General features: G+C 27.0%; 1 protein-coding gene across 2 annotated transcripts; it reads left to right on the forward strand.

Annotated features, from left to right (window-relative positions):
• Nucleotides 1-3,781: 3,781 nt before the first annotated feature.
• On the forward strand, nucleotides 3,782-13,605 carry LOC145838642 (LIM homeobox transcription factor 1-beta-like). 2 transcript variants are annotated; one of them, XM_082946264.1, is made up of 9 exons: nucleotides 3,782-3,882; nucleotides 4,280-4,529; nucleotides 9,078-9,189; nucleotides 9,516-9,648; nucleotides 9,898-10,097; nucleotides 10,593-10,670; nucleotides 11,649-11,730; nucleotides 12,263-12,418; nucleotides 13,212-13,605. In XM_082946264.1, exons 1-9 carry the CDS (start codon nucleotides 3,795-3,797, stop codon nucleotides 13,592-13,594), a joined length of 1,482 nt encoding a protein of 493 aa, XP_082802390.1. In that variant the 5' UTR covers nucleotides 3,782-3,794; the 3' UTR covers nucleotides 13,595-13,605. The 2 variants fall into 2 exon arrangements, with proteins under 2 accessions (XP_082802390.1, XP_082802391.1); XM_082946265.1 differs by having other exon boundaries at nucleotides 12,263-12,422; nucleotides 13,212-13,327.
• The last annotated feature ends 560 nt before the right edge of the window (nucleotides 13,606-14,165 follow it).

Genomic DNA, 14,165 nt, shown 5'->3' on the forward strand with positions numbered 1-14,165 from the left:
ATAGATATTAAACATATTAAAGTAAGAGGCTTATACGAAAATAAAAGATTAGAAGCATTTGTTGTTCTTTGTTATTAAAAATGTTTAATATTGTCGATTATCTTATAGAATGTGCCTAATAAAAAATCACAGTTCTAGTAAGGCTAAGTGAAACTTTTTGTGGAAGACAAGTTTTAATATTGATAAGTTATCTACGAGGTACATGTTTAGTTTAGCACATGCATTCAAAGATTCTTCTATTAAAAAAATTTATAAAAGCATAAAGGTTTTTAAAATACTTTAGTTTGTTTTTAATTTTATACATTTTTTTTTGCAACAAAGAAAACTTTCTTATAACTTTTTTGGTTTATAAAAAACCATAAAAAAAAGTTGACATGATATTAACGGCAAAAAAAAACATTTCAATATGTTTGATTAAAACCATGATATCTTTACTGTGGAAAGTTTTTGTTTTGGTTTATTTAAACATTTTTTTTGAATATTACATTAACTTCGAATTATAGGTTTAAACTACGTTTTTAAATACAGACTATAAACTAATGTGTTTAAATATCAAGTTATCTATTAAGATTAAATTGTCAACTATCAGTTAGTTTTGTTACATTTTCAATTTGACTAAATAATATTCATTACTTTACAGTACAATAAGAATAATTATATAAAAAACAATGCTGTTATTAAAAATAAACGTATTTTGAGAAATCAATTTATCGGTAGACTTTTCTACTAACTTTCAATACTTTCTAAAGTATAAAATTGATTTACATTAAACTAAACCGTTTAACATTTTAAAAATAAAAAACTTAACATTTGTTTAAATGTTTGTGCTAAACTGGAAAAATAAAGTTTTTTGGTTTGTAAGCTTTAATGAAAAAAATGATCACTCTAAAATAAAGTAAAATAATTAAATAATTAAAATTAAATTTTGAAAAATTGACACAAATAACAAAAAACATAAACAACTATTAAAGAAAAAAACTATAACTTAATAAAATTACGTATATAACTATTTTATGTTTTCAGATGTTTTAGAAGAATATTACCAAGTTATTATACAAGCTAAAATAAATAAACATTATATAAATTAACTTATAAACCATATAAAAACTTTTTTTTAGTATTTAAAGTAGAAAATAACGACGAAAGTGATTGTTTTAGTACTTTAAGCTTTATTTGATTAATTATTTGATCCTAAAATATATCAAGTTATAGTTCCAAACTTTTTAATAAAAACAAGAAAACAGTGTATTACAACTTTCGTATTTTGTATAAACATCCGTCAAACATGATTTCTGTCACGGTGAATTCCCCATTTCAACAACATTCTGCGCCATTTTCGGCTCACACATCTGACCTTTCGTTAAACTCTTCAGTGTTGTTTGACAACACTGTCCTGTCGTTGAAATATAAAAACTAATTTTTTTTTGTTGTTTCGTAGTTCAAGGTAAAACGATGCACAGTATTTATACGGCTATGAAATTTTTAATATTAGATTTACAAGCAACAAAATTTTAACACTTGATAAAATAAGTGTCTCAAGTAACCATTTTTTCTAAAAAATATATACATCATTTGGTAGATAACTTTTATCCTTCATATAATCAAAACAAAAGCATGCAATTATCAAGCAACTGAGTGTAAAATTAAACGTGTTAACTGCAATGACAAAAATTGATTGATTGCTGTCAACGGAGAAATGTCACTTTGTAATGACAAACTGAAGACTGTTACAAGTGGTAATTAGCATGTTCGCTTGTAGGTCAACAAAAACGGTTATCCGGGTTTAATATGTTTACCTTATAAAGTTTAAGATCAATCAAATTGCTTTATCAAAAACTAAAGGGTTAATGTAGCATAGCTATGAAAATTTTTGAATTAACTACATACAAGTCTTGCTTTTTTTATTTCACACTATTCTATTTCTAAAAGGTGTATAGTTGATTTTAAACAGATTTTATTACATTATACTCTAAAACAAAATAATTTTGATTTTTATTAACTAAAACGTTATTGAAAACAATAGTTATATTATTTGATAGCTTCTACTTTTATTTTATTAATTTAGTTCAAAATTCATACACTTTTAACTATGTATTTTAGTAAGTTATAAAATACAATAATTACTCAGTAGCCAAGAAAACATTTATCTTGATTCCAATAGTTTGGCTTAAAATTGTAATAAGGCTTCATTCATTAACTTCTAATTTTGATTTTTTAGAAACCTCAAAAAAATGCATAAAATTTTGATTAAATTGGAAATATTTTAAATAAAATAATTTAAATATTTAAATATTTTTTCATTTTTAGTATATAAGTTAAAAAAAGTATATTTGATTTTGATAAATTTAATACTTATTATAATCAAACAAAAACTCTTATTTGTTAATATTTAATAATAAAGTCTTACTTTAAAACTTTATTTTACAACTTTAAGTAAAAATTTTATTAAAAAAAACCGTCAAAACATTTTAGATTGGTATTAAGACGGACTTAATAAGGTTCAAATGTCAGTAGTAATAACTGTTTGTATTACGTAAATAGGTTCAAGGTATCACCTTTTTTATTCTATTTTATTACAATTTAAACTATATAACCTTCCTTCATAATTTACAAAAGTGTTAAGTTTATATGAAACATAGAAAAAAAAACATTTATGTACAATATGAGCAATTTTATAAATCTTTACTGTAGGCTAAATCTTTTATAACTTTAATGGTGTATGATGGTGTATGCTGTTATACGCACATTTTAGTTTATTCTTAGTATTTGTTCTAAGTCTACTTTCAAGAAAAAATTGACTTTGTAGTTTTTTACCACAGTTTCATTACGTAAAAAGTACAACATTTTACGGTCAAAGTACATTAAACTTTGTTATGTTTTCAATTCGATATCTGTTATTTTACCCTTTAATTATTTAAATATTATATAAGTTAGAAAAAATAGAAGTTTTGATATCAGAAGCAGCTTGTGCGGTCTTATTAAGTTTGCTAAATGTAAAAACGAATAACTAAATTATGCTACAATTTCAGCTAATTTACGCATCATGTTTTGTTGTCATGGTTTCTGTGGCGATACACACAAGAAAAACCATTGTGTCATTTCACTGATACTTTAAGAATATTATGTAATTGTAACCTTGTTTAACTTTTATTTTTTGGCTTTAGATATTGATTAAAAAGTTGTAGAGTATTTGTTAAATGCTTTTTTTAAACAAGCATTAATTTCATTGCAAATACTTATAAAAAAATCAGATTGTTAAATGAACAAAAAGTGTTCTTAAAAAATTCAACTTAATTCAGCTTTTTATAAACCGTTATTATTTGATAGTTGAATACATTTAATTTAAAAGCATTTTTATAAAAGTGTTTAAATTTAAACAGATATGTTTTTTTTAAACTTATTGGTTATATGTATATATTTTTAAGTTATGAACATATTTCGTATCTCAAAAATAATGTGCATAGCAAAATTCTTAAACGTGTAAACCTCTCATAGAACTCTATACTTCTTTAATTATTTAAAAACGATACAAAAATCTTTTACTTTCAATTAAACATTTTGTTTGTAAAAATTTTGAATCTTTTAATCAAAATAAATTAAAAACACTTTTATTAAAGCTTTGGTTTATTATTATGATTAGTTTTTTAGCTTACTTAATTTAAAAAATATATCTCATATAAATAATCAAATATTTAACAAGCACCATTTTTCTAGGCTTTATATCGGCTTTTTTTTTTTCTCTGTACTTTTTTATTATAATTTAATACACTAGTAATTTTTTAGCATAATGTAATATGGTAATTTCAACATTCAAAGTATCACCAACTCTGTCCTTCAGTCATTTAACGAGTGAGGCAAAAATGGACAAATATTGTTTAAAAAGTAAGATTTTTATAATTCTTAAAATCATTAGTACTTTTTTATGTTAAAAAAAAACCCTAAAGAACTTTTACTTTTTTTTGTAAAATTCAATTTTTTAGCGAACATTTTTACTGCGAATTATATGAATAATTTATTTATTGTTGCTTGTGGACGTTTAGTAAATCATAATAAATTGTTTGCTAACACTTTTAATTCACTTTAAGTTGTTCTCACACATGCTTCATCATAAGGCTTGATTTATAAAAATTAATATGATTGATTTGAAATTTCGAGAAAATTATTACTCACGGCTTGATTTTCTTGTTTTTTTTAATTTGCTGTTTTTAACTCTAAAAGACTTTTGTGGCATTATATTGTTAACAACAATATTTTTTACATATATAATCTACTAAAACAGTGCAAGAAAGAATGAGTTCATCACTTTTCTCTACAAACTCACCGAACGAATCAGCACCAATGAAGCATCCAATCAGCTGCGTTCATTACTGCGCGGGATGCAGCAAACCAATCAGAGACAGGTATTTCCTCAAAATTGACCAATCACATTGGCACGAGGGCTGCTTGGTGTGCTGGGTGTGCAATCAAGTGTTAGTGGGCCAGTGTTACGTCAGAAAGGGGAACATTTACTTTCACCAACACTACACAAGGTAATTATGAGTAAAACTTGGAAAACAATGTACACAACTTTGACTTGAGTTTTATTGGTGCAAATATTTTGCTTGTTTTGGTTTTGTTATATTTAGAAATTAATAATAAGTTTTAAAACGTTAGTTGCTTAATAATTAAATAAATAGAAATTATTCTATAAAAATTTAAACATGTTTTGAAGTTTTCAGTATTTAGTTTTACATAGATATTTGATCAAGTTTAGATTTCTTGGTATTTTTACTTATTTTTGAGTTGTTCAATTTTAAGAAAATGTTATAAACATCTCTATTTTCATGTTCAAAGTTAAATATACAACTTTGCTCATTACTTAAATTCTCAACGACCTTTAAAAGTTTGATGTATTAGATAATGTTTATCAGCGAAGGTTGAAATGCTTAATCTGTTTAAATTGCTTTAAAGTGGCTTTCAAATCAATCACTAATGATAATTTTGTTCAGATATAGACTATTTTGAATAATTATCTGTGAGTTTTATACAAACATAATAAAGAATATTTTTTAGTTGTTTTTCTTTACTCTTAACAAATAAATATGTTAGTTAAAATAAATAGTTTTCACTTCTATTTTAGATCACACTAAACCCGTTACAAATTATATTACAGCTAAAACTAATTTAAAATTCAAATATTATTTTTATCATTTATCACACGCTAGAAGCAACTTTGTAGTTATTTTTTAATTCAATTTATCTCAGTGTTCTTTCTACTACCATTTAAGAATGTCAGCTAAATTTAATATTTCAATTCGATTTTTTTTTAAACGATTGGCCGATACAAAAATAAACTCAACTCATGAAACAAAATAATTTTCGTCAAAACTTGTCAATGGTCAAATTGCGTTAAGAAGCGGCAAACGGCAGCCGGTGAAAAACTAACCAATCGGAATTCGATCGGATTAAATTTTTTGCGCAGAGGCAAGACATTTCTTAACTGCTTCAAACAACTAACATCCACGAAAAACTGAATTTAAGGGTTAATACCTTTAACCAAAACTATGCTTGTCATTAAGTTATTAACCTTACACACAAAGTTTTAATAAATTCATATTAAAGAAGAAGCGTAGTTCTTTAGCAGAAAATAAAATTATAAATTACACAATCGATAAGAATATTTTTCTGAGATAAGTATAGACTTACGTTATCGTCATAGAGCTAAATGAATTTAGTATAAAAAGTTAGAAAACACATTTTATATGACGATAGAAAAAATACTAAGTAAAACAGTTGTGAGGTCTTTTTAGCTCAGGTGTTTAATTGAGTTTATTTTGTTATAACTTTGTTTTGGCAAGCCCGCGTCTTAACTGAATTGGCTTGGCAGTAAACAGGAAATAAAACGCGTTCACACCTTTTAGCCGAAACTTTCAGCTTATTTTTTCTGCAACCGAAAACAAATAAGCTCACAACTTTAATCTCAGAACAAATATAATTAGTGTAGATTTCTGGGCTCAGCCGGAAATTGCTAGCAGGTGTAAATAAACTGTTGATAAAATGTTAACTTCATTTATTTGACGAAATTTTTCTATTGAAAGCAGTTTGCGATTTCGATTGCTAACTTTTTTTAATTGTTGGTTTTAAGAGTATGCTGATAGTTTTGCAATTTGATATTATTTAACGCTTATATATTAAAAGCAAGGTAACATGAATCATGAAAGGATTATATACACAAAAATAAATAAATAATAAAATTTGATTAATTTTTACTACATTTAATTGAGTAATAATGTATAATTTTTATAAAGTCAATAATTTAGGTTAGTTGAGCTTAAATATTTGTGAAAAAATTTAATTTTTTGGAAGTAATTATCAGAAACAATGTAATGTTGTCTTTTATTAATTTAATTTATTAAATGGTAAGTTTTTTTTTTATATCTAGCTTATCTTAATAAAACTTATCTTAAGTTTAATTGTAATTCATTTATTTACTTGGTTTCTTAATTTATTGAATAATTTCCAATATATTTTTTTGATTGAGTTAGTACTTTCACTTTTTTGAGGCTAGACTTTTGTTATTATCCAAAATAAGATATCTCAAGTTTAGATTTACGAATTTTGATATATTAGAAAAAAATATATGTTTATAGTAAATAATATATTTTTAATGAAAGATACAATAGAAACAAAACAGTGAAAACTTTACTATAAAGCATTATAATGTTAAACTTCGGAGTTATTATACAGTTTAAAGCTTTTTGTGTTTTTTCATAGTAAAGTTTTATTTCAAAAGTTAAATTTGTTTAACAATACTTTTAGTATAAAACAAATCGAATAAAACGATTTAAACAATTTTTTTTCTTTTAGAAAAAAAAAAGTATTTTATAGGGGTACTTTTATGAAAACAAATTACCAAAGTAAATTGGTTAAACTAGTTCTAACAAAACACACAAATCCTTTACTTCAGAAAAAAACATTTGGTTTGCAATTTATTGAACCAAAAAACATGTACAATTAAATCACTTGTCAATAACTCAACGGTTAACATTTGATTATAACCTTTTGTTTGAAGTTAAAAAGTAAACTTTACTAAGGCTTTCTACGACAAAGTTTCTATTTATACCTGAATGTTTGTTCGCTCTTAAGTTTTGAGTGGACTTACAACCGAGTGTAAACAATAAACAAACATTAGTGCGTGCTAAGTGGTGTTAAGCCGAAAAAAAATAATTTTAGTGCCTTTGCAGCTATTTTAAGACTGACACACAACATTTAAGAGCTCTTTAAAAATTCATTACTTTTCTTTCAAGGTCGGCCGTATATGCGCGAAAATAAAATACAAACGTGTTAAAATTGACGCCTGCAAGTCCTTTATTTTTAATTATTTATTTACTAAGTTTACGGAGTTTTTTTAACTAAACTGCAAATTTATGACAGATTTTTTTATTCTTTTGAGCTTTACATTAAAAGTTTAAAATTTTCTTTAAAATTGTTTTTACTTAGAAGTTTTCATCAAACATTTTTTATAAGAAATTTTTCACTCAATCGTCTTCGAAATATAATTAAAAGTTTTTAACTAAACAAAATTTAAACTCTATTTAAAAAAACCTTTACAGCTTTACACAAACTTCTTATAATAAATTAAAACGGATAGTTAAATTAAGTTTATAATGATTTATTAAAAAAATATGTTATCACTAAAAGTTAAAACAAGCCTAGACGTTATTGTTAGCTTTTAAAAAAGCAAACAACTTGTTTTTTATTAGATGACTAAACAATGGTTTAAAGAAAATAACTTTTTCCAAACTGTACCATCTTTTCTAACCCATTACAACACAGCATTAAAATTTAAATTGAAAACGTTTAACAATGTAAATTAAAACGTTGAGAAAATTTCGTAAATGTAGTTGAATGTCTAACTTATTTTTTGTGTGAAAAACTTGACGTTTTGATGTCATTCTCACATCGCCACTGAATTGTCACTGAAAAATTCTCACCTGAATTTTTACATAAAACTTTCAAAAGTGAGGGCAAAGTAGAATATCGCAAATTTGTTGAGAAAGTCACTCTTCGTCTATAATTTTTTTACATGTTTTACGAAAACGGAAACTTTAAAAAGACTTTATTGGTATCAGCTTCAAATAGTTAAATACAAACATTCAAAAAACAGCTCTAACTACTGGTACAAAATGACAAAAATATTGCAAAATCTGCAGTATAAAAATAAAAAAAGATTCGAATGTCACAAAATAAAACAACAAAATACACAAAGTAATATAAGTTCATCTCACTTAATTTTATTTGTAAAAATTTACATGTTGCTTCCGCTGTTTCGCATTAATCATCACAGAGCAAATATAAAGCAGCTGAGTCATTTCTCTTAACTCAAGTCACGAAGCCCAGCAGATGAAAGGATGTCACGCCCGTCTCACAATGACGTCACAATCGCAGACAAAGCTACCTTTCATCGTGAAACTCGCATAAAAAGGTGTTGAGGTGCATCTTTGATTTGATTGACAGAAAAACGGTGTTGGGGTGAAAGCGTACCTCGTTACCATGACAACTAAACTGTCGATGCGTTCACAAAATTTCGTGTGCCTTTTCGATGCCAAAAAATATTTCTGTGTTAAAAACGAACGCGTTTTCTGCTTCCTTTCTTATGAGAGAAAATTAAGTCACTTCGGCAGGTGTTTCGATGCGTGCAAAAGTCGCAACAGTGAATGCGCGACGTGCTTCATAAGATTTTCTCAGCTGTTTTGCTGTTTATGACAATACAGCTTCGACGTCGTTTTCTGCTGCAGTCAGAATTCGGCACGTTCATACGAGCACCTGTAAAACACCACCGCCGCTAAAAACAACACATAATTTTAACAACTGACAGCATTTTTGTTTGTCATGTCGCGCAGTGCAAACTTGTGAGAAAAAAAGGTGAATTTTTTCAAACAAGTTGACAGGTAGCTTGTGTAGAAAGTAAACCTGTGTATAATCACAAGCTAAAAGCAAACAAGTAAATATTCCATATTCACAAGTTTTATAAAAAGAAAACACATGATTTTCACACAGTTTTTATAGAAAACAAACATTCAACATTCAACTTACAGGTTGAAGCTGTGCAAACGTTGCTGCCAGCCAATAGCCGCCAACTCAAAGGTTTTTCCCGGCCCCGTAAACGTTGAGTGCTTCTCCTGCGAAATATGCAGGCGGCTGATGAAGGTGAATGAATTTCAATAAAGTTTTATTAAAAAGTTTCAGCATTGTTCAGCAATACTTGTGTTGTTGTTTGGTGTGATTTTCTTGATTATTAAAAGGCTGAACAAACATTTTACTTTGAAACATACAATGATTATTTTTTATATTTAGAAATTCACTTAAAAATAAAAATTTTACAAATTTTAGAGACTTTTTATACTTGGATACTTATATAACAAGTTTTGAGCAAAGTTTTATCTAAAAATTTAGTAGAAGTAAAATTGGTTTCGATAACTTAAATCTTCCAGTTTTTAACGGACTAATCTAGTTAAAAATTTACGTACAAACAGCCTGGAGAACAGTATTGCAAGCGAGAAAAAAATGGTGGTCTTATTACCTGCCTCTCATGTAATTTTGTAATGAACCAATCAACTCACATTAATAAACAGACCGAAGCAGGATCATCAACTATGTCAGATGCAGGTTCATATATAAAACAACTACAATTGAAAACGCAATATTTTAATTTATTCTTAAATGTTTGGTTTTAACAAGTATAATTATTTCAAATGTGTAAAACACAAACTGTTGTGGAAAGTTTTATCAAACTTAACTAAATGCGTTACTTTAAAAGTTGTAAATTTTTTACCACTTTATAAGCTTACAAGATTGAAATCTTTATCAGAAAAGCTAACATTCAGTACTGAAAATACTTCTTAATTTTTCAAACAGAGAACTCGTGCAACATTCTCGCTGCGAGGTACAGGAACTATGGTGAGGACACACAAAGAGACATGAGCATGTTCATCCACGGAGGAGACGATCCAAGGAGCCAGCAGGGAGGAGTGAAGCGACCCAGGACAATTCTGACCACAGCGCAATGTAGAAAGTTCAAATCAGCATTTCAAGTTTCACAAAAACCTACCAGAAAGGTTGGTAACATTTATTGTTTGTTTTTAAAAACTTGTATTATTATGAAAGTTTTGAACTGTATATTATTCGTTTTTTTTTGTTTTATTAATAAGATAAACTATCAAATGTTTTTTGAGAACTTTTAGGTTATTTTTGCTAAATAAACTTGTTCGTATTCAGATATGTTAGTTAAGCAATGTCAAATATTTTAATGACTTTTTTTTTACTTTAATAAAATAAAAACTTTGATGTGTTACGATAAAAGATAAGATTATGACTGAAATACTTATGACATATGTGTATGATTCAACATTAAAAGCGACATAATTTATCTTATCACGGTTTTACCACCTACTCTTAAAAACAATTGACCAAAAAAACAGTATACTTTTCGTATAACTTAACAAAATATCAAATATTTTAGATTTCTCAATTAGTAGTTAGGTTAGTAGTTGCTTATTTTGACCATAGTTTTGTAGAAAGTAATTTTTATGAAAATTATGATTAATAATTAGGCACGAGAAACTTTAGCAAACGAAACAGGTTTGAGTCCGAGGGTCGTTCAAGTTTGGTTTCAAAACCAACGGTCAAAAGTTAGTTGAACTTGTTTGTATGTATGAAAATATAGTTTATTGACTTTTATAGTAAGCTATTTTTATTCAATATACACAAGCAACATTTCTTACTTTTTTATAATTTACCATGATTTAAGTAGACAGACTTATCGTGATTTATCAAATAATTTCTGTAAATAAAAATAGTGTTTTAACTTCGCTAAACTTTTAAACCCTGCTGCAAAACGTTGTTGTATTTTTGACTGTATTGTATATATTATGTAATTTTACTGTTTTTACGACAACATTTTCTTATAATAAAAATTAAATTTTAAGGTAAAAAATATATATAAGCAAAATGTTTGTTTGGTAAACCTAATGTCCTTGACCTGACCTTAAGCTTTTCTGGTGTACAAATCGATAACTAAAATAGTTTTTGTCAACCAGGTTCTTGGATCAAACTTTTTGTCGTTCAACAAATAATACTAATATTTTAGTTGTAACTCAAGCTTATTTAGTACACAGGGAAGTAGTTCTTAGTTCATAACAGCCCATACTTTTTTTCAATTAGTTTAAAGTAATGTTCGTCTCCTAAAAACACTGGTTCTTGTCATGTTAAACATATTGTACAGGGTTTAAAATTGATGTTGTCAAAAAACAGCAAATCAAGATTGAGCAGTGATAAACGAACTCTGTTTTCTTTTTAATAAAACTTGTTTAATTTCAATACACTTCTCAGTATTTAGACAAAACTTAAACTTTTTATTGTTTTAACAAACTGTCATTTTATTTATTTAACTTTTATTTTATTGATTGAGAAAAAGGGGCGTTAAGAAATTTGGTCCGATAATCTAGTGTATAAAACCTTTTCGGTTTTCGAGTCATACACTACTTGAATATAGTTTAACATCTGTCCGGGACCTATAAAAATATTTCTAGCTTAAATATAAAAATATAATTAGTATAAAATACGACTAACTTTGAAAATGTTTCAATATTATTTTTTTTTACACACAGATCAAAAAACTAGCACGAAAACAAGAAAGTTCCGGGGAAAAGAGTTTACCTAAAACAAGCAACACCGATTCTGACAATGAGTGTTTGTTTGAAAAATTGTATAAATTTATTTTATTTAAACAAAAACTATAGACACAATTCATTCAAAAACATATAGCTGAGCAAACATGTAATATATATTACAGCAAACCCTTATCAATTACTTATTTTAGCAACTAACTTATATTTAAATTTTACTTAGTAAACAGTTTTAGGTTTCATCAGAAAATACATAAGTAACAAACTAGGCAAAATTAAGCAAATATAATAAGAGGTAGATTAGTTATTTATATTTACAAAATTTGATGTAAAATTAAACAGTACTTCAAGTAAAAACAAACATAAAGTTTAATAATTAACTTATATATAGACAGTACTTGTTTGATAAACACGTTGTATATGATTTATAAGTTCAATATATGCTTAACTCTAAAATTACAAATTTCAGTTTACTAAACTGTCTGTCTATATCCGTGGTATATAAATTTAGTGATTTTAAGGCAAATTAAGTTTTTGTGCTTGAATATGATCATGTTTGTACATGATGTTATAACAAGACTCTTCACAAATTACAGATGAAACGATGAGCTTATACTCGAGCCAGTCAATGCCGACAACTCCGCATCTGAATGCCACAGATGCAACCTACATGTCTCCTACAAACGTTGAACTTTGTCGAAACAATAATGCGGACGAAGACAATCAAATTGACACCTTCACAACGAAGAACAGTAGGTTGTTTGTTTTGTTGAATAAGTATAAATTTACAATTAGAAGATATATTTTTAGGTACAATGTTTGTGTTCACATAGTGATCTACCGGATTCAACTATCAACAAAGCTTAATTTTAAAATACCCGGATTTGTTCAGAACAAAATGTTATGGGTAAGGTAGACCAGTGAAGGGTGCATAAAAAAAATCAAAGTTAATAGACATATTTGAGGGAGTTTCGAAATTTAAACTAATACAAAGAGAAAAATATTTAAAACTCTACTAGATATTACGTAAAAATTTTAAAACTTATACTAGGTATAACGGGAAATTTGTCGAAGTTACAATAATTTTACAGAAAATTTCTAATCTTACACTAGAATCTATAATGACTAGATATTCTGGAGTTTAATATGAAGGGCAAAAAACTGTTATTAAATTTTTTTAAAGTTAGTTTTGAAATATACTAGGTTGTACAAGAAAATTTAAGATTTTCAAAGTATCCGGCTGGATCCTATTTAGAACTATAATCACGATCCGGATCCGGTCGGAAATCAGCTTTTAAATAAGATACGGCACCGGATCCGGCCAGATATACTTTAAAAATAAGATCTGGTAGATCACTAGTTTACATATTCACATGACAAAACGAATAATGTAGTTAAAAGACCATCTAGATAAATTATCAATTATAATTTTTTAATATATATTCGTTATTTTTTACATAATGCTTCGCTACGTAAGTATTCTTTTAAAATGTCATATTTAAAAGCATTTAATTTTCTGAAACTCACTAAAAATGTTAATTTAAGGTTCTTGTATAGACATGAGGAGCTATGAATTTCCAACTCCGAATGACAGCACTTTACTGAAATTCCCCTATTGTGAACTCGATGAGGACAAAATGGCCTGCTCAAACTCCGTACCAACTTGCAAACCGCATCAGGAGTCAAACGAAAGCTCCTACTTTACCATCTCTTTCTCACACAACTTCAGCAAGGAACTGTGCTACAGCCAGGCACCGAATTACAACAAGCCGTCTAACCAAGCTGATTTTTCAAACCATGCAGGTTCGGCGGTTTCAAACCCGTGCGAAGCCAAAGCTGCCTTGAGTGTAGATAATAAATGCAGCAAGCCAAGTTGTCAAAACAACCCGATGGACAAGTTGCAAAACAATTACTTTACCTCATTGTAAATACAACTTTTTAAACCGTTGGCACAAAGATTCACTGGCACGCTTACAAAATTTTTCTTACTAACATTTTGATGCAGTATAAATTTTTCAACAATCAATAAAAAATGTGAACAACGCTTTTTCATAAAACCACTGTAAAAGCTTTTGTAACTACAACATTTCTGTACAACGAAAAGTAATTGAGTTTAATACCTAGCTGAAAACTATTTTTAGATATTTTTGAAACTTTTAGTTATATACATATTACACATTGTAAGCTATAGTGCTTTTAACTAAACTGCAAAACTAATATATTGAACCGTATAACTTTATTTATAGCTATTTATTTTTATGGTAAGCAATTATTTAAGTCGATTATAGTCATGTAAAATAAGTTACATATTTATTTTATACGATGCAAAACAACTTTTTTCAGCTCTTCGTAAAATAAACAATATTCTACAAATATTACAAAATTTATAACACAAATAACGTATTGAATTTTTTAAATTGCTTGTCAAGAATAAAACTGTTTCCCAAAAGCTACTAAAATAGACATGCTTTCTAAAGCATATACTTTAAAGTACAGTAA

Source organism: Thalia democratica, chromosome 6 (genome assembly GCF_965202585.1).
Source record: "Thalia democratica chromosome 6, ktThaDemo2.hap1.1, whole genome shotgun sequence".
Lineage (NCBI taxonomy): Eukaryota > Metazoa > Chordata > Thaliacea > Salpida > Salpidae > Thalia > Thalia democratica.